The sequence below is a fragment of the Malaclemys terrapin genome, chromosome 10, assembly GCF_027887155.1.
Source record: "Malaclemys terrapin pileata isolate rMalTer1 chromosome 10, rMalTer1.hap1, whole genome shotgun sequence".
NCBI classification, from domain to species: Eukaryota; Metazoa; Chordata; order Testudines; family Emydidae; genus Malaclemys; species Malaclemys terrapin.
The window spans coordinates 65,625,135-65,650,663 of record NC_071514.1 but is presented as its reverse complement, the minus strand read 5'-3'; the positions used below and the strand labels follow the sequence as shown (position 1 = coordinate 65,650,663).

The 25,529-nt window shown below is 39.8% G+C and overlaps 1 protein-coding gene across 2 annotated transcripts in view; it reads right to left on the bottom strand.

Moving 5' to 3' along the window:
* Positions 1-24,840, bottom strand: part of PARN (poly(A)-specific ribonuclease) — a 151,163-nt gene extending 126,323 nt beyond the window's left edge. The window contains exons 1-15 of one of the 2 annotated variants that reach the window (XM_054041870.1): positions 24,176-24,840; positions 23,405-23,482; positions 22,375-22,454; positions 20,279-20,346; positions 20,106-20,187; positions 18,538-18,598; positions 17,371-17,536; positions 16,643-16,708; positions 16,215-16,253; positions 14,751-14,793; positions 13,908-13,988; positions 8,999-9,055; positions 7,210-7,287; positions 1,868-1,911; positions 1,335-1,377 (exon numbers count right to left, since the gene is read on the bottom strand). In XM_054041870.1, coding sequence (XP_053897845.1) covers positions 1,335-1,377; positions 1,868-1,911; positions 7,210-7,287; positions 8,999-9,055; positions 13,908-13,988; positions 14,751-14,793; positions 16,215-16,253; positions 16,643-16,708; positions 17,371-17,536; positions 18,538-18,598; positions 20,106-20,187; positions 20,279-20,346; positions 22,375-22,454; positions 23,405-23,482; positions 24,176-24,356 — 1,167 coding nt within the window. In that variant the 5' untranslated portion in view covers positions 24,357-24,840. The remainder of the gene's footprint in view (positions 1-1,334; positions 1,378-1,867; positions 1,912-7,209; positions 7,288-8,998; positions 9,056-13,907; positions 13,989-14,750; positions 14,794-16,214; positions 16,254-16,642; positions 16,709-17,370; positions 17,537-18,537; positions 18,599-20,105; positions 20,188-20,278; positions 20,347-22,374; positions 22,455-23,404; positions 23,483-24,175) is intronic. The other variant, XM_054041871.1, reaches the window with a different exon arrangement.
* Positions 24,841-25,529: the final 689 nt, after the last annotated feature.

The window sequence follows — 25,529 nt, the reverse complement described above, 5'->3', positions numbered from 1 at the left end:
TCCACCTGAGGCCCCGCCCCTTCTGGGGGCCCAGAGCTGCCCGCCACCTGCTTTGCCCAGGACCCCGGCCGCTCTGCGTACCGATAAGTCATTTAAATTACTTTTACCCCTGAAGAAGAGGTCCACAAGAAGACAGACAATTCAGGATGCAACAACAGTTATTCACAAAGCAAAACCATTCTATCAGTCTCATTAATTAGAACCACATTTTAAGTAGTAAAAGCAATGTGCTTTTTGAATTAAGGGGACACCAAGTTAATACATAACATATGCAGAAGTTAAGATTTGCAGCCCACTTAGAACAGGACAAAAATATAGCTAACTGCCCATATTTCTTATTCATAATTATGAATTAAATAGTTTTTTTTTCCTTTAGTGCCCCATATTGTTCTGGTACAGATCACACGTACTGCAAGAGCTTGTGTGCCTAGAAAGTTAAGACTACCTTTAAGATATTGGTCCTACAAATATTTTTCCATTTATGCAACATTTTGAATTGTTATCCTAGTGTGTGATGCACATACATACACATACATACACACACACACACACACACGAGAAGGGTTAGTTGCCTATTTTGTGTATATAAAATAGGGAAACCAATTCTTATAGCTATACCTAAAAAAATTATATTTTACTATACAGATAGAATTTGGCCATGATGAAATCCTACATTCAAATTAATAGTTTAGTATTACGGATATAAATTCCAGCAACTGTGGTACAACACAGCATTAAATTGAACTTAACTGAATACTCCGTTCAACTGACATTTAAAAAATCTCGTTAAAATTACATTTGAACAGTCAAATGAGTCTATAAACAAAAATGATGCACCTGGGACTCAAAAACCCAGAGTCCTACTCAGGCAAAAATCCCACTGATTGAGAGGATAGTTACCCAAGTAAGGACTGCAGGAATGGGGCTCCCAGAATTCGTGGAAAATCATGATGGATAATTCATGAAACATTTTCTTGTATTAACTCTCAGTAGAAATCGTAGAAGATTAGTTTCGGCAGAGTCAATTAAGAACTTTACATTTGTCCAGGACCCAAAGCTAACTGCTCAAGACCAGCCATCTAGTAGAGTTTTTACCATGAAAGAATGGAATTTTAAAAAGTATTATAATTTATTTTAAATCTCATTTACTGTAGTTTTAGAAGGGTTAGATGAGAGTTTTTACAACAGTATGAAGTCATCCTGCTACAACAGAGGTAGTATTTATAAATGAAACATTCTATTATTGGTTATCTTCTAGCAAAATATTACTTGTATTTCAGTACTCATTTAAAACACACACAAAAAGATTATAGTTATTTACATTTGTAAGTTACCTTAAAAGGTTGCGTACTTGCCATCAGTTTAGTATCCAATAGTCTAAAAATGAAATTTAAGAGGTAAGAATAAAGTGTTTTGCTTTTATAAACAATTTTGCTAAACACTCAAGGATATTTTGTTTTACTCAGTGGTAAACAACAACATTAAGATGCTGAAAGTCATTAACACAGATCTTCAGGGAGCATCAGAACTGAGCTATGTCCACTAGAAAAAGTCAAACTAAACCTGATAAAAAGGTGAAACTAGTAACATTAATAGCAAATAATTTTCATACAAAGAATTTTTTGTAAAGGCTTCTCTTTGACTAAGAAGTATTCTGACAAGGGCGATGCAATCAGCAATGTCATAAATATGAATTAAAATGCAAACAGTAAGATTATTTTTAAACTAAATTGTTCTTAAATCACTGCAAATTGTAATACGAGTCACAACCATAATTTTATGCTTAATTTAGCCAAGAAGATAGCTGGAATTTGACAGTTGATATCCGTGAAAAAACTGCTCAATTGTAATTTGAAGATGAGCCTACCTGGGAAAGACACATGCCGCTAACTCCTTAAACTCACTTAGGTCCTAAAATTCAAAACAAAGTTTTGTTACTATCAAATCCGAACAGCATAAAATTCATAAGGCATTCTACTACCCTGAAATAGATATTGATCAAGAGGTTCCAACTCTTTTATCCACTAAGATTTCTAAAGTAAGATCCAATGACTATATTCTTTTCTATTTAAGATCGAAATGTACTTGGTTACACTCTTTGGGTACGTCTTCACTACCCGCCGTATCAGTGGGTAGCAATCGATTTATCCGGGATCGATATATCGCGTCTTGTTAAGACGCGATATATCCATCCCCGAACGTGCTCACCGTCGACTCCGGAACTCCACCAGAGCGAGCGGCGGTAGCACAGTCGAAAGGGGAGCCGCGGCCGTCAATCCCGCGCCATCTGGACCCCAGGTAATTCGATCCAAAATCCTTCGACTTCAGCTACGCTATTCGCGTAGCTGAAGTTGCGTATCTTGGATCGATCCCCCCCCACAGTGTAGACCAGCCCTTTGAATGCCTGCTCACACTCACTTTATAGGATTATAACCTTTTAGCTTGTCACTGTTTTTTCACCTAAACCTTCTGCCAGCCATCTCCAATATTCTGCTATGCAAAGATAACTGAAAAGGCTGCTACAGAAGATGAACAAAAACTTTTAACCTGAAGAAGTTTGGTATAACCCAAACCCCGCTTTCCATTAGAAGCTAGTGCTTTTCCCATCCCATACTAACAATGGCAGCCTCCATGTTCTGTCTGATATTAGAGCTAATCACCTACAGAAAACTGAAAAAATTAGTAAGTATTTCTTATATATTTCATAGTAGAGAATTAATTTAATGTTCATTTTCAGGAGATATTTTACTAATGAAATGCTTAAGCCCTTTCTTAGAAGGGGTTTGTGTATGACAACTCATTCTCTTAAACATTAACTCTTTGAGCCAATGAAGCATATGAACAGATGGTCACCTGGGGCTTCTGGGGAAGGTTGAGAAAACCCATCCTCTGTGTTCACACAGAAATGGCAGTGAATCTGCTAGTAGAGGTGAAGAGTCCACTCTCTGCAGCAGAGATGTATACCAGAACCCCACTCTATGCCCAACGAGGAGGGGGGAAGTAATCCAGCTAAAACCCTTATGAGGGGGCAGAAGGGGAGAAGTCATTGTGATGTTCTGGGGATCACCCAGATCAGTAAGGGGTTCTGTCACCACCTGTCCTGCAGCCATGAGTTGCCTTCAGAGCCCTGACACCAGTAGACAGCTCCATCAAACTCACAAAGGGGGTGTGACAATCAGGGCTCAGACACTCCAAGGAGAGAACAGTGGGTCTGAATCTCACAGAGTAAGCAACTGAATCCACAGGTTGTATACAATGTTGTGTACAAAAATATGTTGAATAAGGTCTTTTATGAAAACCTGTAATGTTCTGAACTTGATGATCTGAAATATGTATACAGACTGATTACAACTATACGTATACAGAATACTATGCTCATGATATGTACTACAATTTCAAAAACAACAAGGAGTCTGGTGGCACTTTAAAGACTAACAGATTTATTTGGGCATAAGCTTTCGTGGGTAAAAGCCTCACTTCTTCAGATGCATCTTCAAATATATCTCACAGCAGACAAGTAACAATCCATCGTACAACCCAGGAAAAGTCAAATAATGTACCATTACAGTTAATGGGAAGACACAGACACCCCAGCTACCAAATCAAAAGGGAATTTCCCCTGTTCTGAGAAACAATGAATTACCATAGTCAGGGCAGAAAAAACTGCAAGCCATATTAAAAGGGAAGGTGGGGATTGAAATGAAAAGCACTGAACTAAGGGACAGTCTCAACAGCAGAAGGGACGGGGTGGAGGGCGCTGCCTGTGAACACAGGATCTCATCACCTAAGGCTAGGGGGCAAGCTGGGAAACTGTTCAAAGGCAATAGGTAAGTTTGTATTAGAAAAAGGAATTTATCTAATATAGAAACGTAAAGCATGAAGTTGCATCTTTATGTTTATATTCCTTAACTTGTTTGCTTTTTCCTTACTATTTCATCTTTGAGTCTGAGATTATTTTATTAAATAAATGTTGTTTATTTTTATCCCAAGCAGGTCTCTGGTGTGCAAACTCTGAGGAGTGTCTGCTAAAGTGAGCTGATAACTGAGGACTGTTTCCACACTTTTGGGGGTGACAAACCAGAAGGGAAGAGTCCCAGTGTCTGGTGGTTTAGAACTCAGGTTAGACAAATGTGGAGAGGCTCAGGACCAGAAGGGCTCTTGGAGTCACCCTGCAAGGAGTAATTAAACTGGTGGAGGCCAGGCTGAGTCTTTGTTTGTCGGCTGGCTACTAGTGTCAGGGCTCTGAGCCATAGCAGCACAGCATTAAGGCACCCAAAGTTACAAAGGTGATCCCCAGATAATCAGTCACTACTCACTCTTCCCAATGTCTGAAAATCCCCACCACAAATACAAGTCCTAATTGACTCTGCCCCTTCTTTCTCAGCTGCCAACCTTCTTCTATAACAGAAGCCAAAATGCCTTAATGATGGCCTTGGATTCTGGATCTCCCTATTTTCACAGGGAAAGAGGGCTAACGCAAGCTGCAAGTGACAACTTCTGAATGACTCAACAGCATCGAAGGGTGCAGACTCTTGATCATTTGTAGGAGTAGGTAAAGAATCAGCCTACACCATAACTACATTGACCAAAAATCTGAGGACTTCAGAAGCAGTGACAGCACCTCACTTGCACTTTAATAACCAAGAAGGCCATGTTACACCCCTGTCTAAAGATGGTTTCTTGAGCAAGTGACTCCCTATTTGCCTATGTGCCAACATAGTTCAAACAAGCCTCAACCCACTTCTCCCACATCTAATAGCCAAGTCTCACATACAGCCTCACCTGAAAAAGCCTCAAAGTTTATGATGCCTGTACAGGACACAAGTGACCCCTCTCCAGCCAGTCTCTTGCTTCCTCAAAGACTAGTACTGTATCCTTACCCACCTAACACAAACAAAGGCCAGGCTAGTAGATTAGGACTTCTTAAATAATCAGAACACCCTCCCCCTCCAATATTTCAGTACTGCAATTCCCATCCTTATAATCAATTTGATTTTATCCTCCAACTTCTGGGATTAGATTTCATAATGTCATCTCCATATCACAACTCAGCTTCTAGCAAACATCACAGAAGAGAACTTTATTTTTAAAATACAGCAGAGGAAAGTAAAACACTTCCATTAACGCTAGAGGCCTTGTTAAGACATAAAATGTAAGGAATTTTAAAAGAAACAAGTATAATGCACCTAATTACCCAGTTAATTGCTGAAGCAGCATTGAGGGCCAAGAGCTGCAAGTACACAATTGACTTCCTAGTTTTCCTTTTTCTGAAACTGAACTTAAAACTTGATTTCCTACAACTTAAATTTTCCACTGCCATAGAGCATTGCAACTCCTGATCACTGAAGACAATTCTGTCCTTCAATAATTATACTCTTCTTTAGATTTATTCATGCTCCATAGGAAACTGCCATTTCCAATTAGCTTTCCTGCACTGTAAATACTTAGTGATATGGGATTATAAAGGCTAAACATGATAATGTAACATATCTTTAGTCAGACTAGGTTTTCAATTACAGTCACTTCATAAAGGTTACTAGTTTTATACTCAAGTCTCAATTAAAAATAGCTCAAGGACAATAAGGACATATGTCCAATTATATATGGGTTGAAAATTTAAAGGACAAATGCTTTTAAAAGCGATTGAGGTATACAGTTAGAAATACTATAGTACATAAAGTCACATACTCGAGTTGATTTTTATTTGCACTCAACTTACGTGTTTCAATAACATACATTTAATACCCTGAATCCTCACTTTAACTGCTGCTCCACTTTGAGCAGATGTTTTCAGAGAACTATGCACAATGACTCTAAGATCTTTTCCTTGAGTGGCAACAGCTACTTTAGACCCCATCATTTTGTATGTATAGTTGGAATTATGTTTTCCAATGTGCATTATTTTGCATTTATCAACATTGCATTCCATCTGCCATTTTGTTGCCCAGTCACCCTATTTTGTGAGATCCCCGCTACTCTTTGCACTCAGCTTTGGACTTAACCGTCTTGAGTAACTTAGTATCAGCTGCAAATTTTGCCACCTCATTGTTCACCTCTTTTTCCAGATCATTCATGACTATGTTGAACATCACTTTTCCCAGTATAGATCCTTGGAGGACCCCACTATTGATCTCTCTCCACTGTGAAATCTGACCATTTATTTCTACCTTTTGTTTCTTACCTTTTAATGAGTTACTGATCAATGACAGAACCTTTCCTCTCATCCTATGACTGTTTACTTTGCTTAAGAGTCTTTGGTGAGAGACCTTGTCAAAGGCTTTCTGGAAGTCCAAGTACACTATAGCCATTGGATACGTGTCCACATTTGTTGACCCTAGGGTGACCAGATGTCCCAATTTTATAGGAACAGTCCTGGTATTTGGAGCTTTGTCTTATATAGGCACCTATTACCCCCACCCCCATCCCAATTTTTCCACACTTGCTATCTAGTCACCCTAATTGACCCAGAATTAGAATAGATTTGTGAGGCAGGATTTCCTCATTGACTCTTCAACATATTGTGTTCATCTATGTATCTGATCATTCTATTCCTTACTATAGTTTCAACCAATTTGCGTACTACTGAAGTTAGGCTTAGAAGCCTGTAATTGTCAGGATGGCCTCTGGAGCCTTTTTTTAAAAATCAGCATTACATTAGCCATCCGGTAGTCTTCTGGTAGAGGCTAATTTAAGCAATAGTTTATATATCATAGTAAGCAGCTCTGTTCAAAATTTCACGTTTGAGTTCCTTCAGAATTCTTGGGTGATTACCATCCGGTCCTGAGATTTCAAATTACTGTTGAATTTATCAGTTTGTTCCAAAACCTCCTCTATTGACACTTCAATCTGGGAGGGTTCCTGAGATCTGTCAACTAAAAAGAATAGCTAGGTGTGGGAAATTCCCCTCCTTTGCATCTCTCGTTGCATCTCTTACTGCAGCACTTCATTCAAAGATAGTTACCAAATTGATGATGGAGATAATTTCAGCCCTAACTGCAAACTCTCCCTAGTAGAGGGTTTAAGAAAACTGAATGAACTATGGGCCAGTATCTCCAGAAAGCAAACAGATTTCTAATAGCATTTTAAAGATTCTATTTTAGTTTGTTCAACACCCCCTAGTAAGTTTCCATCCACAATAGATTTCAGATGAATTACTTCAAATTTCAGGATACATTTTCTAATTACCTGAAGACTGACAAGGCCACTTACTTCAGGTAGGGGACAGTAAAACTGGTGGATCGTGTGCATGACATCCAGTAGCATGTTGTGTCCAACAACAAGTTTGCCCTAAAGAAAGAGTCCATTATATGTGTGAATGACATTTCAAACTACTGTATACAAAATAGGTTACGGAAAAGGCTCTGGTGCAGTTTCACTCAGTTTTCAATTCATTACATTTTAACTTCAAACTACTATACTGAATGACAAGCATAGTCTTTACAGTTCAAGTATCTGATAATCATCTGTACAGTGGCAGTAGCAATAAGAAGAGGGGAGGGGACGATTGTGGCAGGCACTGTACGAACACGATGAGTCCTGTTCTAGAGACCATAGCAAAACCATTTAAAAACCTATTTTGAATATTTAGGTGGAAAGTAAGCAGACCCAGTTGAGCTTTTTCTTACTGTGGTTATGCTTTTTACCTTGTGGTTACAGCCAAAACAAGAGCTATGTCCTTTTTGAAAAAAAATTAAATGACTCAGAATCTTGTTAGCTCCTTTAAGAAATTGGTATTATTCACTTTTTAAAAGATCTAATGAATAGGTGTAGTGAAATTTCATATTACTAAAGACATTTAAAAAAGGATACACTACACTTATTTTATATCAAAGCATTGCCATAACCAAAAATCTTAATTAAAGTCAAGTAGTGATCCGTCAAGTAGAGCCCTGCACGGATACAAAATTTATATCCATGGATGTGGATATCCACGGAGCTGCAGGGCTCTACTAAGAACTACAGCAACAAAAGTAACAGCATGTCGGGCTGCTGTTCACAGGAGCCAGCACCCCACCCAGGCAGCTCCTCTGGCATGGATATACCATCCCCAGCCCTGGCCACTGGGACGGGCACCAGGCTCACCGGCAGCTGCCCCGGTCACACTAGCGTGTGCGAGCAGCTTCCATACTCCCATACGGCAGCCCCACATGCTGTTGCTATCACCGTTGTGGTTCCTGATAGAGCACAGCAGGTCTGCACTTATGCACTTTAGACCCAAGGATATAAATTTTGTATCCGCGCAGGGCTCTAAAGTTACATACATTTAAGTCATACTTCATTAGTATTTGCTTATTTGTACAATTTAGTAGTAATGGACCTCATACTCTATGTGAATTATCAACTTTTTACTGTTAACTACATTGGGACTCCCTGAGACCTTTTCCACTCAGCTTATCCAGAACACTTCATCCAGTTCTCTGGGATCTAAAAAAAACTCAGTTCGACTCTAGATTTCATCACTAAGGTTCCTTTATTTGCCATACAGCAAAGCTACACTGAGCTTATCAAACAAAAACAGGGAGGTGAATGCAGGGTATATCACACCTCCAAACATACACAGAAACCCTCTCCCTTCATATACATTTACACATCTCATTGCATTTACTATACATGACATTTTTGTATTGGCTTGATTACTTTGCAAAAACCAATCCCTGTGCAGCATGCTGTGTCCATAAATTGTTGATGGTTGACCTCTTCTCTGCATTCCTAATTAATCTTGTCCATTGCTAGTAAATGGTTCCCTGGATGTTCTCCCTCTTACCTTAGCTTGCTCAGACATCCTGTTTTTTTAGCCTACTGACCTATTTACTTATCTTATTTAGCACAAAAGTTCTGCTTTCAGCCTGATGATCCGTTTACCTCTCTAATCCTATCCGCCAAGTAATGAGGCCTCCCTCCAAGTGTTAATTACTCATGTCAGGCCAGGCCTCAGCTGAAAACTAAAGGTATATATGAGAAGGAAAAAAAAACACCCACAATGTGTTGGTTAACTTACAGAATTAGCAATGGCATGAATGACTCTGGAAAATCCCACTGCATCACTGAGTTCTTCCTGCAAAATTTCAAGTATCATTAAGTGAAGTATAAATGCAAATAACTGACAGCAATGTCTGTATATTGTGACAACAAGACAATATCCCCGCAACTCCAACTCAAATTAAGGTCCCCCATTCTGTATACTTCATAAAATGATAATCAGATCAGACCCTAGGAAAGGCAAATATTTGTGGAAGTATTATTGTGGTCAGAGTAGGGCACTGGTATCTGCTGTCTCTCTAATGGTGTAAATAAAGACAAGTCAACTTGTGCCATATATCCCCATCTATAAAATAGGCATAAGCTGGCCTGAAAACTGCTGGGAATGTCTAAGTCAGATACTATAAACTTTTACATTGTTTGCAATACTATGGGGCTAAAAGTAAAACTGCTCAATAGTATCAAATGTTTTTGTTCATTTCCATTTGATGAACTTTGCTTTTGCTATTAGAGCAAGAGTGAAAAAAACTTCTACCACCTCATTTCAATGCCTACATTGCCAAGGAAAAACACAAGCAGTGAGGTGTTTTTTTTAAACAATTCACTATTGCTTTAATTCTACTCTCACTGAAGTCAATGAGACTTAAAATTGACTTCAATAACAGCAGAGTTAAGCCTCCATCGAATGCTTTTCAAAATCTTCCTTTAGCAGTAAAAGTTGCAAGAGGGAAAGCAGAGAGTTGGCAGGAGGTGAAAGAAGTCACACTGAAAGTGTGTTTAGCTGAGTCAGAAAGGGGTGTTCAATATCAAGCCAAAGAGGCCTTCCACTTATGAGCAAATAATGCATGCTCAAAACAGGTTGAATTTTTATCCTGAAACATGCATTCAATAAAGGGTGCCTGGCATTTTTCTGCTGAAGACTCAGGACTTTTGTCAGGCCCCAGAGACAGACACAGACATCTCACGACTCAACCATTTGATATTTTAGAGATTTGTCTTGATTTCAGACCTCAGTCTGTAAGGTATTTGGAAGTACTGCTAACCTATACACCATTAGTTCAAAATACTGATCTGTGAGTTGCATGCTGTATACAATAAGCTACTACATTATTCTATAATGTAATCAGCAAAACTGAATGAGGTGCATTTTGGGGCTGGAGGAAAGGAGGACAGGACTCCATTAGATGTCCCTGCTGCATCTGGGTTACAAGGGAGGGGGGAAAGGGAGACAGACTTACCTGAGCAGAGCCAAGGTGGGAAAAGTGGTCAGACCAGATGGAGGCTCTGACTGACCATGTGCACCAGGGAAGGGAGGTATTTATACCCCATGCATACCAGAAGGAATGTGCACTCTCAGTCACTGATCAGCAGCACCCATCTTCCCACCCATGGGATCAAAGTAGGACAGGATTTTATGATCTTCTGTGGGTTTGCGCTGGTTGCTTTTTTCATTTGGAGCTGGAAAGGAATTTTTCACCATCACCTTCCCACAGCAGGTGAGGGACCAAGAGATGCAAGGAAGGAGGCTAGGTCAAGATGTTGCAACTTAGGTAATACATGCAACAGGTGTCCAGTGCAGGTACTCATTAGAGGGGATACAGTTCCCTGATAAACAGGAGTTGGAAATGGATTTAGGGGAAGGAATCCCCTAAGAAAAGAGGGGCTGGGGCTCCAAACATCAGGTATAGTCCCCGTTTTTTTTCAAGCCCACTTTAGTCCCCATACAAGGAAATGGTGATGGGGTCCCAACAATGGACTGGGACCAACTTGAAAAGGGGGAGGGCTGACGGCAGCCCTCAAAAGTGGGAATGATTAAGGAAAGAATGAATCTGCACTGTGTGACTCATTGCCAGATATGTTAAGTGAATGAAGTTGCAGCCTAAATGAGTCACATTCATTGCATTTTGTCTTTCTTCCTTTCCTTTCTTCCTTTCTGTGGCCAGAACCAAGGTAGTAGCCCTCTGATTGCTCTTAGAACAATGCATTTTTATTGAGCTAGGGTACAGTAAGGAATATTTTTACATTAAAAGTATTATTTCAGCAACATACTACAGTACAAATGTGGTGCACCAACTTCACTTAGAAGCATCACACGACTTCTATTTAAATGTAATTACTCAGTCATTGTAAGTAATGCATTTAAGGCTTAAATGTTTCATACATGTATAACCTGCAGATCTGGTAGAGTAGATTCACATAAGGATATAGAGAGCAAGTCCAAGGGAAGATGTTTGAGCATTGGAAACCCACTCTTTATGCTCATTCTAATGGTAAGAGGACAATACTAAAAACACTTCTTACTTTATCCATTATTTATCCACCTTAAGAGCTACTAACTAAGAAAACTTTTTAACATTTATGGGGAACCTTAGTCTCTGTAGTTATGGCTGGATAAGTTCTACTGTGACTAGTCAATTAATTCTTAGCACAAAACCATTTGATGTCCCAAAGAAAAGAATTACAAGCACTAAAAATCCATTAAAGCAGGCAATTCAGTACGGCAAGCCATACATCTGGAACTGTATGCCCAGTTTCAGGACTATCCTGGAAAGACTGAAACAGACAGCTATTAAAGTCTTCTCTAATTTTCATTAAAAAGAATAACTGAGGTACTTAATGTTATGAGGGGTACAATAAAAAAAACTCAGGCCTTGCTTTTGACACCAAGTCAAAGTAAGAGAATAAGAATTATAGAATAACAGGGTTGGAAGGGACCTCAGGAGGTAATCTAGTCCAACCCGTTGTTCAAAGCAGGACCAATCCCCAACTAAATCATCCCAGCCAGGGCTATGTCAAGCCTGACCTTAAAAACCTCTAAGGAAGGAGATTCCACTGCCTCCCTAAGTAACCCATTCCAGTGCTTCACCACCCTCTTAAGGAAAAACTTTTTCACAATATCCAACCTAAACCTCCCCCACTGCAACTTGAGACCATTACTCCTTGACCTATCATCTGCCACCACTGAGAACAGTCTAGATTCATCCTCTTTGGAACCCCCTTGCAGGTAGTTGAAAGCAGCTATCAAATCCCCCCTCATTCTTCTCTTCCGCAGACTAAACAATCCCAGTTCCCTCAGCCTCTCCTCATAAGTCACGTGCTCCAGCCCCCTAATCATTTTTGTTGCCCTCCGCAGGACTCTTTACAATTTTTCCACATCCTTCTTGTAGTGTGGGGCCCAAAACTGGACACAATACATCAGATGAGGCCTCACCAATGCCGAATAGAGGGGAATGATCATGTCCCTCAATCTGCTGGCAATGTTCCTACTTATAGAGTCCAAAATGCCGTTAGCCTTCTTGGCAACAAGGGCACACTGTTGACTCATATCCAGCTTCTTGTCCACTGTAACCCCTAGGTCCTTTTCTGCAGAACTACTACCTAGCCATTCGGTCCTTAGTCCGTAGCAGTGCATGGGATTCTTCCTTCTTGAGTGCAGGGCTCTGCACTTCTGATGAGGTTCAACAAGATTTCTTTTGGCCCAATCATCTTAATTTGTCTAGGTCCCTCTGTATCCTATCCTTACCCTTCAGCATATCTACCACTCCTCCCAGTTTAGGGTCATCTGCAAACCTGCTGAGGATGCAATCCACACCATCCTCCAGATCATTAATGAAGATATTGAACAAAACCGGGTCTAGCACCAACCTTTGGGGCACACCGCTTGATACCGGTTGCCAACTAGACATGGACCCATTGATCGCTACCTGTTGAGCCCGATGATCTAGCTAGCTTTCTATCCACCTTACAGTCCATTCATCCAGGCCATACTACTTTAACTTGCTGGCAAGAATACTGTGGAAGACCATATCAAAAGCTTTGCTAAAGTCAAGGAATAACACATCCACTGCTTTTCCCTCATCCACAGAGCCAGTTATCTCATGATAGAAGGCAATTAGGTTAGTCAGGCATGACTTGCCCTTGGTGAATCCATGCTGACTTTCCTCTCCTCTAAGTGCTTCAAAATTGATTCCTTGAGGACCTGCTCCATGATTTTTCCAGGGACTTAGGTGAGGTTGACTGGCTTGTAGTTCCCCGGATCCTCCTCCTTCCCTTTTTAAAAGATGGGCACTACATTAGCCTTTTTCCAGTCATCCAAGACCTCTCCCAATCACCATGAATTTCCAAAGATAATGGCCAATGGCTCTGTAATCACATCCGCCAACTCCTTTAGCACCCTCGGATGCAGTGCATCCAGCCCCATGGACTTGTGCTTGTCCAGCTTTTCTAAATAGTCCTGAACGACTTCTTTCTCCAGAGTGCTAGTCACCTCCTCCCCATATTGGTCTGCCCAGTGCAGTAGTCTGGGAGCTGACCTTGTTCGTGAAGACAGAGGCAAAAAAAAGCATTTAGTACATCCTCTGTCACTAGATTGCCTCTCCCATTCAATAAGGGGCCCACACTTTCCTTGACCTTCTTGTTGCGAACATACCTGTAGAAATCCTTCTTGTTACTCTTAACATCCCTTGCTAGCTCCACGGTGTCACTTCAGTTTGAAAATAGTACAAGGAAACACTTTTCAGAATGCAGTTAGCTACTACTGAAGGTTTTCAAATACTGTAGCAAGTTTTTAAGAGACGAGTAATGATAAATATCTTCTAGCTATGCTTGCTAAGATAAAGGTAATATGCTCCATGACATCAGCAGAGAGTCACAGTGAGCAGGTACAAATATTATCCCCCTCCACTTCCATCATGCACAGCACTGCTTACTTAGTCAAGCATATCCCTGATTTTTCCTTCCTCTGAAGGATCAGATATCACCAATGCAAGAGGCAGGACACTGGAGTTGAGAGGTGGGGAAATTTCAGTGTCATAAGCATGTGGAAGTCAAGTCAGTCAGGTCTCTTCCCCAATTCCAACATTTCAATTAAAATGAACAGCGTTTTCTTTACCTTAAGAAAGAACAAACAAGGATACTAAAAATTTTACCTGTTCTTTTGCTTGTTTCTGCTGTTCTCTTCTTTTGCGCTCTTCTTCATCTACCTTGCTAATGACAATGTATCTTTCCTTCTGAAAGCAGTAATGGCATAAGTAAATTATTCCAGGAATAGCTTGACAAAAAAATTGAGAAACTAAAACAGAATCCCAACACTAATACATGAACCAATCACAATTTGCTATCTAAATTTCTACTGCAAACAAAGCTAAATTGCATCGGTTATACTCAGAGTTTAGCTGCAACAGTTTACCTATTAATATTACAGTATTTCTTGTATAAGCTAATTTTTTTCAAGGGGCTTATAATTTTAACAAGGCTATCTGAGCTGAACCTACTCACATAATGAATCCTAAGGGAAATACGCTTTTTGGTTGGAATGAAAACATTTATCATACTAAGTTTCCCTATATTTCAGGGGGTTTTTTTAATCCAGTATTTTCAGGTGATTTGGGGTTCATATTGTTTACCTAGCTCTTTGGGAAAAAGTTAATGCTGAATATCTGCTGCAATTATTGTTCTGTTATCAAACCAATTAGCTGACCAAAACTTCATACTCTCAATGTACTGAATGTTAGATAGCCATTATAGTTTTCACTCACACACTTTTAATATAAATATGTCATATTTGTATTTATACCTCATGGATTTTAAAGTCAAGCCACTAAGGTTATTCAAAAGTATTTTATCATAGTTTAATGAAAGTTTAAAAGTTTGCATAACAATGCTTCAGCAGGCAAATTTAGAGGTCAAGTAGCATGAAATTTCATTAGGACTGAGATTTCCCTTACACAGAACAAGCATCTAAGACAGTATGTTGTTAGTCAATTAATTACCTTCTCTGTCTCCAGAGTTTCAACATGGATACCTTTTGGATACCTACAGCAAACAGTGAAAGGTAAACTATAGTTTATGACTAATTTGGCAGTTAGTATACCGCAGCTCCATCTTCAACTAGACTAATTTTCATAGCTACACAACTCGTAGTAAGGTTACAGACAGGCTTAATATTAAATGCAAAAACTATTAAGGCAGCTTTTAACCAAAATGAAGTTGGCAAATTCAAAGTACCAAGGTATTCAATAATTTGGCCTTCTTGTGTATCTCAAGAATTTCAACAATTAGTGTTAGTTTCTTAATATACTATGCAGATAGCTGAACTGTTGCTGAGAGAACTCTAACTCAACTTCTTGACTTCAGTGCAATTAAATCAATCTGTGTAATCTGATGTTGGGTTAAGGTACTGCTTGTGCATTTTTTCAGAAAGAAATTTATTCAAAAAAGCAGTTACTAAGTTACCCATTCAGGAATGCACATACACGCAAATTCCACATGTTTCAGAGTGGTAGCCGTGTTAGTCTGTATCAGCAAAAAGAATGTGGCACCTTAGAGAATAACAGATTTATTTGGGCATAAGCTTTCGTGGGCTAAAACCTACTTCATCAAAAGCTTATGCCCAAATAAATATGTTAGTCTCTAAGGTGCCACAAGTACTTCAAATTCACACTGCACAATGAGGGCTCGCTGTGGAGTGTAGGCAAAGCTGTTAAAAAAAATCTGCCACGATAAAAAATGCAAAATCCCATTATTTCAATGTGCAGATATCCAAACAAGTATTTTAGAGTAACTTACTCATGTTCAACAAAAATGGTAAGGAAAACATTGTGAAAATATATTTGTTAAACAGCTTAAAGACCTCATCTCATCTCCATTACTCAAATGGCTTCTTCAATAGCTTTTTTATCTATTTTTAAAATACAATTTACTTCTAAAGATGAGAATCAGCACAAATCAATTTTAGCTAAGAACAGCCTCTAAAAACAGGATTTTAAGAACTACTGCCAACTTGAAACAATCTCCCACAATATCACCCGTAAATATAACACCCTATAGAACTATTTATCGTTCAAATTAATCCCACTATCTATGCAGGAATACATTCCTGCTCTACAGTTGTTTGCAATAACTGCACACTGTACGTTAAGAGTCACATGTTATTACATAATCACTCTAATCTGTTAGTTGTAAATTGAACAGTACAATGTATTTTAATAATTATAAGTGGTAGAATAGAAATATGCTCAATTAAAAAAAAAGGATTCTAATGAACCCCTAAGAACTCCACGCTTGTAAGCATTAGTTCAGTTTAGCCCTATTACAAGACTACTTAAGAAGAGAAACAATCTAAATATAATGGATATGAGATTTAGCATAGATGAGCTTTTTATCCAGATTTTTTCATGTTAAAAACAGCACAGATATACAGTAGGTAAGGTAAGAGGTTAACACTAGTAACTTACTTCCAGCTCAAGGTCTGATAAATTAGTTTCCTCTGAAATCTTTAAAAGCAGAAAAGAGTAATGTTATTAATGGTTCTCATATATAAATATTTCAAAGTCAAAGACAAATTTATGTTAAAAATTCATGCAGTGCACATAAAACAGCTCATGGTGTTATCACATAGTATTTTAAAGGGCATTTAAAGGGCTAAACACTAGTTTAATTTTCCAAGGATAAACTGATTTACGTCTTATTGTACATATATCTGCCTTTCTGATGAGAATGACTTGCCAAAAAGAAGGGATAAATTTGTTGACACTATCTGCAGAAAGAGGCTTCCCCCTCCCCCGATATAGCTGGCTAGTAGGTAAAACCTAATTTCTTATATAGAAGACAGTTCAGAGTTCTCTCTTTACCAGAGAACTAGTGTTTATTTTTAGAAACTCACCCTGTGCATGGCTCCAACTGCAAACTCTTGTTTTCTTCATTCTGTATCAAATCTTCTATTTGCTCCCTGGAGGAAATAGATTAAACAGGTTATTTTTTGTTTTTACTAATACAATACTATTGTCACAAAAACATTTAGTGATATATGCCAAAAGGCAAGGCAAATCTTTTATAAGAAGGATTAATGGAATATTTAAGACGTTTATTATTTTTTACATGTGTGTGTGTGTATATATGTATTTTTTTTTCATTTTTAGAGACATTAGTATAGTGATAAATATGAAATCTTGAGTGATTAAGAAATCTAAAACAGAAACCAAGGGTAGACTTAAATGCCTTCATATTTGAGGGCCAGAACATACATGGCCATTATTTTCCATTCAAGATCAAAAACTAAGAATTGGATTAAACTTTAGCAGAGATTTTGGAAAACTGACACTACCGTCAAGAGTCAAAAATGTAACTAACAACTTGAGTACCCTTGATGTAGCTGAAGACAGATTACTGAAAGTTGCAGATAAGCAGCAAAAAACCCTGATTAAAAGGAACAGAAGTTTCCCAGACTTAAACCCTCTCATTCAAAAGAACATTTTGTTAAGACTGACAAATTTAGAATCAGAACACTGGAAACTTCAAGTTTTTAGGCAACTTCAGAATGGAGGACTACCACATAAAGAACAGTACGCACACATTAGGATGACATGATTTCATTTTTATATTTCCACTTACACCACTCTCTCAATGAATTTTTTCTGATCCTCAGGAATAGTCACAGGACACTTTGTGGCATTAGGGGAAATGTACGATAGGGTCCCTGCACCATTTGCCTGAGAACGTTTTTCATCATACTGCTCCCGTAATTGTCTTTCCTCTTCCTGATTTAAATATGGAATTCCTAAGAAAAACATTGTACAGATTTTATCATTAAAAGCAAGCAAATATTGCACAGCTCAGAGAGGCTTAGTCACTACCCTGGTCATGTTACACCCTAAAAACGGAAAAGAAAAAAAAAATCTGTATCCCTCAAATATTTCTTCTAAGCCTCCCTTTCCTTATCTCTAGTTGCAATGGATTTCTTTTGAGACAGCCAAAGCAGCTGGCACCTTCAAGTCTAAATGAGTCACAAGCACTTTAGGCCCTGCTCCTGCAATCTGATCCTCACAGGCAGACCCCTATTTCTGCACAGAACCTCACCGAATTTGATGGGCCTTCAAATTGTTGATACATGACTGGGGCTTCTGAGTGCTACCACAAAGCAAATAAATAAGGAATAGGGATCTACCCATATGGATATAGTTTAACTCAAGGCCACAGATGGTTATGGATGTCAAGGAGCTTTGAAGTAGTTGCCATGCATCTCACAGAAAACATTTGCAAAACATCAAAGCCCTGCAGGTACTAATTACCTTACGAAACCTGCTGAAATAGGGAAGTGTTGAGCAGAAGTGCGGCAATATATAGGTTCCTAAATTGAGGAACAAGTCAAATGACTCTGGCACTGTCAGATTAAGTATCACAATTATCTAGTCCTTTGTTTTTTAGTGGGTAAACACAAACCAAAGTTGTAATCTTTCCAAAAGAACTTTCCTATAGGTTTTACTGCTGGAACAATGGCATTTTCTAGCTTGTCACACTGTAAAACTATCATCACTAAACTATGCTTAGACAAGTAGGCATTCACCTGTTTCTAAGAAAATGTAGATGGACATAGTCACTTTCCCCCCCCCCCACACTGTATAGAACTTCATTTGCATTATTAAAACACCAAATAAGCTATGACCTTAGCAACTTTACCAAAAGGTCAAAATGTACATGTTTTGCCTTTGGTTTTAAACAGGAAATGGAGGAAAAGAAAGATAGTCTATAAAAACAGGTTATAAAATAAAGAAAGCTTACCATTGCGAAAAACTTTATTAAAATCAAATCCTTGGTTTGCTAAAAAGTCTATACTTGAACTCTGAAAAAAACAACAACAACAAAAAAACAGCTTTGTGACTGATTCAACACCACTGAAATTTCAAAGGTCAATTAAAAAACAACCCAGATATTTTCCTCAAACATATTTGTTTTAAAAAGACCGATACTAACTTTTTTCTTTGTCAAAGTATTAGGTTAGTGAACTCAAGAAAGTTAGTCTGTGCAATGAAATAGTTTATTAAAAGATGAAGTTTAATGAAGCAGAACAAGTCATTTATAATTAAATCTTTCCATCAGTATTTTGTCACTTACTTGCGCGTAACAGATAATCTATGGCTTGCGCACTATGGATAACAATACATCCCAAAACCTTAACATCAAACCCACCATAACACCAATTAATATGTAGTACACTGTTTAAATTATAATAAAAAAGCCACTTTGAAGCTATGTACCATTTTGATTTTAGTTAGAAGCTATAGAGTCATGATTTTAGTTTGCCCAGAGAGCCAAGTGAAGCTCAGGATTGTTTAAAAGTGTACTCTTTCAAACAAAAACCTTACAAATGCATCTACAGGAGCCATTTTGGCAATGAGATTCCTGATATCCAGGGCAACATGGAAACAAGCAAGGCAGTAGTTTCTACCACAGGCAAAGCACAATATAATGGTAATAAGGGTGGAAAGGAGCGTAAAGCTTTCTACATATGTATCTATTACTATATAGATTTTTTTTAAATACATATGCAACTTTCCGTAATAAAAAGAGAAGTGCATTCTGGGCTCTACCAAGCTACACATGACTTGTACCACTCTTTGGTCTGGCACAAAGGTTCAACAACTGTTAGAAAAGAGTCAGGTGGACAAAACATGAGACTATACATTGATGATGTCTGCTGGCTTTCCTTTACTGCTTAGCACTGGCTATGAATCTCAATCTTTGGAATACTGATTATATTTTAAAGATATATGGATGAGAGACTGGAGAAAAATAAAGACATAGGAGAGAAAGAGTTGGGAGGGAGGGACCACAGGTGGAGGGGGAATGGGAATCAAGTGAAAGCACTGATGTGGCAAAATCTCATGAGTCCAAAAATTCTCACAACAGCTTTGGGAAGCAATGAGAGAGAGAGAGAGGGAGAGAATAAGAATGGATACGAAGAGAAAACAAGAAAAAAGCTGGATAAGAAAATACTTTATAATGTCATAAATCTGATTGTCAGCTTCAGACAGTCACCTCAGTCGCCAGAAAAAAAACTAAGACCTGTATTAAACAGCAGGAGTTTAAAAAGGGGCATGACCTTTACTTCATTTTTCAACCTAGTTTTCTTCATTTATAGAATATGGTCCCACTAAGACTTTTTTTTTACTGAAACTTGCTTCCTTCTCTATGCACTAAGAAAAAAAAAAAATCCATGAAGAATGAATTATACATAGGCAAAAATGCTTGAGGGACAAACCAAAATTGACACCACTACAGAATTTTCCCAAAAATCATTTTGAAAAGTTTTCCAGTAGCAATACATGTAAACCTGTTTTTCCACTAACCTGACAGACAAACTTGACATCTGGTGAACTTCTATTGAAGGGTTTTGGAAAAATATAGAAGTTGAATGATTTCATTATGTATCTGTGAAAGATAAGAGTTACAAATCAAAATAGAGCTTATCAATATTACCTAGTATAAAAAAAGTTAGGAATAAGTCAAGGAAATAACATACTTAGCTTCTGTGTGGTCATATTTAAAACTACAAAGGCCAAACTGAAAAAGCAAGAAATCCATGGAATGCTGAAAAGGAAAAACAAGTGAGAATAATGGTTACAATACATTTTGAAATGCAACTGAGAGGCACTCTGGGAAAAAGTTATTTGTCTGAACCTCAGATATCTGTACCTCATCGATACATATTGGCACTACTAGCTTTACCTCGAGTGAAAATGCCTTGGCATAATACCTTAGTTTAAAAAGGATCTTTAGCTACGTAAGACTCATGTTTAAAAAGAAAATTATTCTTACCAATAACATTCTATTTTTCTTCTAAAGTTTAGCATTTCATTTTTACCTTTTCTTCATTTTTGCATTTTTTTTCTGCACTTCATTCAGCTTGGACAATGAATAGACTAAATTTTCACTTTGTTTCTCCTGTAGTAGGGCAATATTGTTTCAGCTTCCATTATTGCAAAGGTATGAACTAAACCCAGCTTTTTAGAAACAAGTTCTTTTTTATTTATATTAAAAGGGACACCACCAACTTGATCTGTTCAACTTCAAGTAAGTAGTTTCTGAAGATGTACATGCCTCAAGTACCTCCTGACAGCTTTTCTAATGTTACAGCTATCTTTCCAAAAGTTGTTTCTCTTCTCCATTGTTATTCACACAACCCACATGACGTGAGCCTGATAGACTACTCAGGCGGAGACAGTGGAACTGTACACAAAAAGCTAAAAAATCCACAAAGTAAACAAAATGCAAAATAGAACTATTCTTCTAATATCTTGAATTCTAATAATCCTAACTGTAACCTCTAACAATAGCAGATAAAATATACAGATATATGATTTAAGTTTGGTAAATTCTTGCTTTAAAAATCTAGTGTTGGGGCCAACAGACTCTTTAAAGGGACAAATGTAGTAGCTTTTATAGCTAATTGCAAATATGCATGATCATAAGCTTAGCACGTATTTTACAAGAAAAGGCTTCCTTCCCTTTCTGAGATATAATCTTAGTTTTAAATAGTACTGAAAGCTTTTGGCATATTCCTTCTCATGACTGACAGTCAACCTAACCCCCAGATCTGAGAAGTAATTTAAGCACTTCCAGTAGAAGATAATAGTATTTTGAAAAAAAGGATACCTATTACAGCTTCAATAGTCAAAGTTGTTAAGTGTAAGCTGTTGCCACAACACCATTTCTAAAGGCGTGTCTATATGGCAGGTTAGTGCACGGCAAATGGGGGTATAAATCTCCAGCGCTTCAGCCTGCCACGCAGTGACACTCTGTGTGGACCTTGCTGCTGCTGCACACTACAAATTCCCTAGTGCACTTTGTGTTATTGTGCAGCAGTAAGTACATATGGACAATAATTGTGGGACATGCTAGAGCACTGTAGATTTACACCCCAGCTTGCTGCATCTTAACTGTTCATCTAAACAAGCCCTAACACCAAGTTGCAATCCTCTCTTTTCCCCCATTTCATCTGGCAGCTGCCCAAAGGGTTCTTGTTTGGTGGTGTGTGGTTTCCTCCTCCCTTCCCCTTGTGTACAAGGCCAGATATCAGATTCCCACCTTCCACTATTTGTCTAGCACAAGGTTCTCAAGCTTATTTGATTGAGTCCCCCTTCTTTGTGTCTGTAGTAATGTACACAAACATACACACAGTACATATACCACCACACAGCTCTGAAGGCAGAGTGGAGAGCAGTGACTGCTGGCTGGGCGCCCAGATCTGAAGGCAGCACCATGCCAGCAGCAGCACAGAAGTAAGGGTAACTATTTTAACCTAATGTAAATTTAAAATCCTACTTGACTCCACTGTTTCCCTGCCAACATCCCATTAGCAGCCAAATATTAGACTACAGGCAAAGTTAAAAAACATTTAGCCTATTTTTCCTGCTGGAATTCAAGTTTTTAATCTATGAGTACTATTTAGAATGAAGCAAAAGTCTTAATTTGTCTCAGAATAATGCCTATTATGACATACTGATATACTACTAACAAATCTAACAGTTTGTTCTAGTCTCAGATACATTGCACCTCCTACCAAGGATGGCAAAATACTTAAATAGTTTCATTTTAACTCTTAAGTTTTACATTTACCTTTTTAAGTTTTTGATACCTTTCTTCTGGTGTGTCAAAGCCATTGGTTAATGTGCTAACAGATGGCCCATCACTGATTCCTAAAAAAATATAGGAAATATTACATAAAAATAAAGGTTTCAGAGTAGCAACCGTGTTAGTCTGTATCCGCAAAAAGAACAGGAGTACTTGTGGCACCTCTCTAAGGTGCCACAAGTACTCCTGTTCTTTTTATAAAAATAAAGCTATTTAAAGACACTGGGTGAGGAGCAGCAACAAATGACAACTATTAAGAAGTCTGCCACTATGTCACTAACAGAATATTACATTACATGTGTATAAGTTACCATTCAACTGAAAATAAACCTCTTCCATTACAGGTGAACATCCCTCTTTAAACAAAAGCCAATTAATCTATGTCATTCTACATAAACAATCTGGTGAGTTCAGAGAAAATAACACGCTAGCAGCGAAGCCATGTTCTAGGAAAAACTATGAAAGCCTCACTTGTGTCATTCACCAGTTAGATAAATAATCCTGATAGAATGGAATGTGGTACCAATGACCAGATGTTGATGGGTCTAAAGCCACATTACTGGAGCCAAAACCAGAGTCAACGAAGTGACAAACCAACAGGAGTGTGAAAAATATTGTCAAGTGACTGTTGGCATCTCTTATGCAATACATAACCCATATGTACAGTGTTAAATTTAACATTGACCTCGCTTTTGTTTTAAGTATTTCAGTTTCCTATTCAAGCATCTTAGAACAACAGAAAATTCTAAAGACAGTTACTACATCTAACAGCAAAGGGAAGTCCATAAGCAAAGTAGCTGCAGATTCATTACAGCAGATCTCTGTTAGCCCATTTGCTAATACTCCCCCTTCACAAGGGGTGCTGAAACAATATTTATAGCAGGGATGCTAAGAGCCCTTGAACTAAACTGTAAATCCCGTATATAAGGAAACCACTTCAAGTCAGGGGGTATGGCATCACCCCAGCACCCCTAATTCCAAATCTATGACGTTCACAAAATAATCTTAACTGTACCTGAAAATTCGCCATCAATAGCCAAAAAGTCTGCTTCCTCGATGGCTTCATACACTTTATTTAGGTGATCCTTAAAATCTATAAAGAAATTATTAAAAACATCCCTGAGAACAGGGCTGTTATCATCTCGGGAACCTCCATCCCACCTCCCACCGCACGGGAGCTAGACAGCAGGGCCCTGAGAGCCACCCTCGGTCTCGCAGCCTTTTTAAGAGACTCAGCGACCAGTTGCAAGGAGAACCGTCATTTTAGAGATAAACGGACAACCCCGGGCCTGCAGAGGAGAGAGCCAAAAATGCAGGGCGCCCAACGACTCGGCTCACGTTCGGCGGCTTCCCCGAGAGCACACAGGCCAGGGACCGCGTCAGCGCAGGGCCACAGGCAGCAGCACAAGGGCCGGGCTTTGGGGTGCAGACAGCGGGCCGGAGGTCACAGCTCAGCCTGGTACCGCGGCAGGGCCCGCGCGTGGAGCCCCGGCCCCTGTGAGGCAGCGGCAGGCAGCCCACCTACTGCTCCCCGTCCCCTCACTCGGGGGCGGCTGAGCCCAGCCTGGCGCCCTCCCGCGGGGACTCCCCCCTCCTCGGCACCAGGAGCCTCCTCGCAGGGGCACGTGCAGCCCCCGAGCACAGCGGAGCCCCGGCTGCTGGGCGAACGGGCCGGTCACGGCCCCGAGGACACTCTCGGCGCCCCGGGAGCGGCCCAGGAGAAGAGCGGTGACGCCAGGCCCCGGGAAACCGGCCCCCACCCGGCGCGCGCCCCGCCGTCACTCACTGCTCCTGATGATCTCCATCCCCGCAGCCCGCACCAGCCCGGCCGGAGCCCCGCTCCGCAGCGTCCTAAACCCGGCTCTGCCCGCACCGAGCACTTCCGGAAACAACCCTCCGCCCCCGCCGGACACGTGAACGCTCACGTGAGCGGCCCGACGCGGGAGGCGGGCGAGGATAGCTGCCATATTGTCCCACGGGGCGCCAATCCGGCGGGGCGGTTTGTGCTTCTCGCGCGCAGCCGCGCTCCAAGTTCCACAGCGCGAGCTAGGCGGCTGGCCTTCCCACGGCTCCTCGGGGAGCCGCAGCCCACACAGCGGTACCCCCAGCCCTTCTCCTGCGGCATCGCTATTGATAGTTGCACCCCAAGGATTCCCTCAGCCCACGGCGCCCTCCCCGAGCCCCTTCCCTCCCGCCTCCATTTAGCCTTAAGTGTGCCGCCGAAGAGGCTGCCTGACTGCCGTGCTTGGTGCTGCAGAATACATAGAGCCGCCCCTGGTGAGTGCCCTAAGTGTATGGAAGCTTGACCCGATGAAGGGGCTGACCCAAAAAGGACACAACTCAACCATGAGCAAAGTTAAGCCTTTGCAGCAGAAATTTAAAACTTTACATTTAAAACAAAGCTCTAGTATAGGGAATAGTCCTACACTAGTACCCCAACCAGCTGAGAGTAGCATTTTTTCCATCTCTTAAATTTCTGTGATTCTAAGAGCAGAAAGAGAGAGCAGAATAAGTGTCTAAAGGCTGCTCTATCATACAAAGTCAACCTAACTAGGTAATGCAGCCCTGTGAAAAATTTCACACCCTCTGCAATGTAGGTAAGCAACCCTAAGTCCCTGCAAAGATGCCGCTAGATCAATGGAAGCATTCTTCTGGATTTACCAGACAAACCCCTTCCACAGTGTAGTACATATCTACAGGCTACATCAGTGCAAGTGCAGCTGTAGCATTTCTACTATTGCAGTGGTTCTCAAACTTTTTGTATTGGTGACCCCTTTCACACAGCAAGCCTCTAAGTGTGAAACCCCCCCCCCCCCCTTATAAATTAAATTCAGGTTTTTAATGTAATTTAATTTTAATTTAACGGGGTTGGGGCTGACAGCCCCCTGGGCATGGCTGGGCTCGGGGCTATCAGTCCCTGCCCCCTACATAACCACCTCATGGCCCCCTGTTTATTAACCCCTGCACTGTAGCCAGCCCTTCACAGTGAGAATGAAAAGGTTTAACTCACTGTGCTGTAGGGAGACAAGAAGAGAACAAAGTAAAAACTAAAAAATGGGAAGGAAAGATTTTGACAGCTATGGATTATTATGGATTTGGCTCAATGGAGAAGAGGAAGCTGGAGGAAACAAAGCATATAC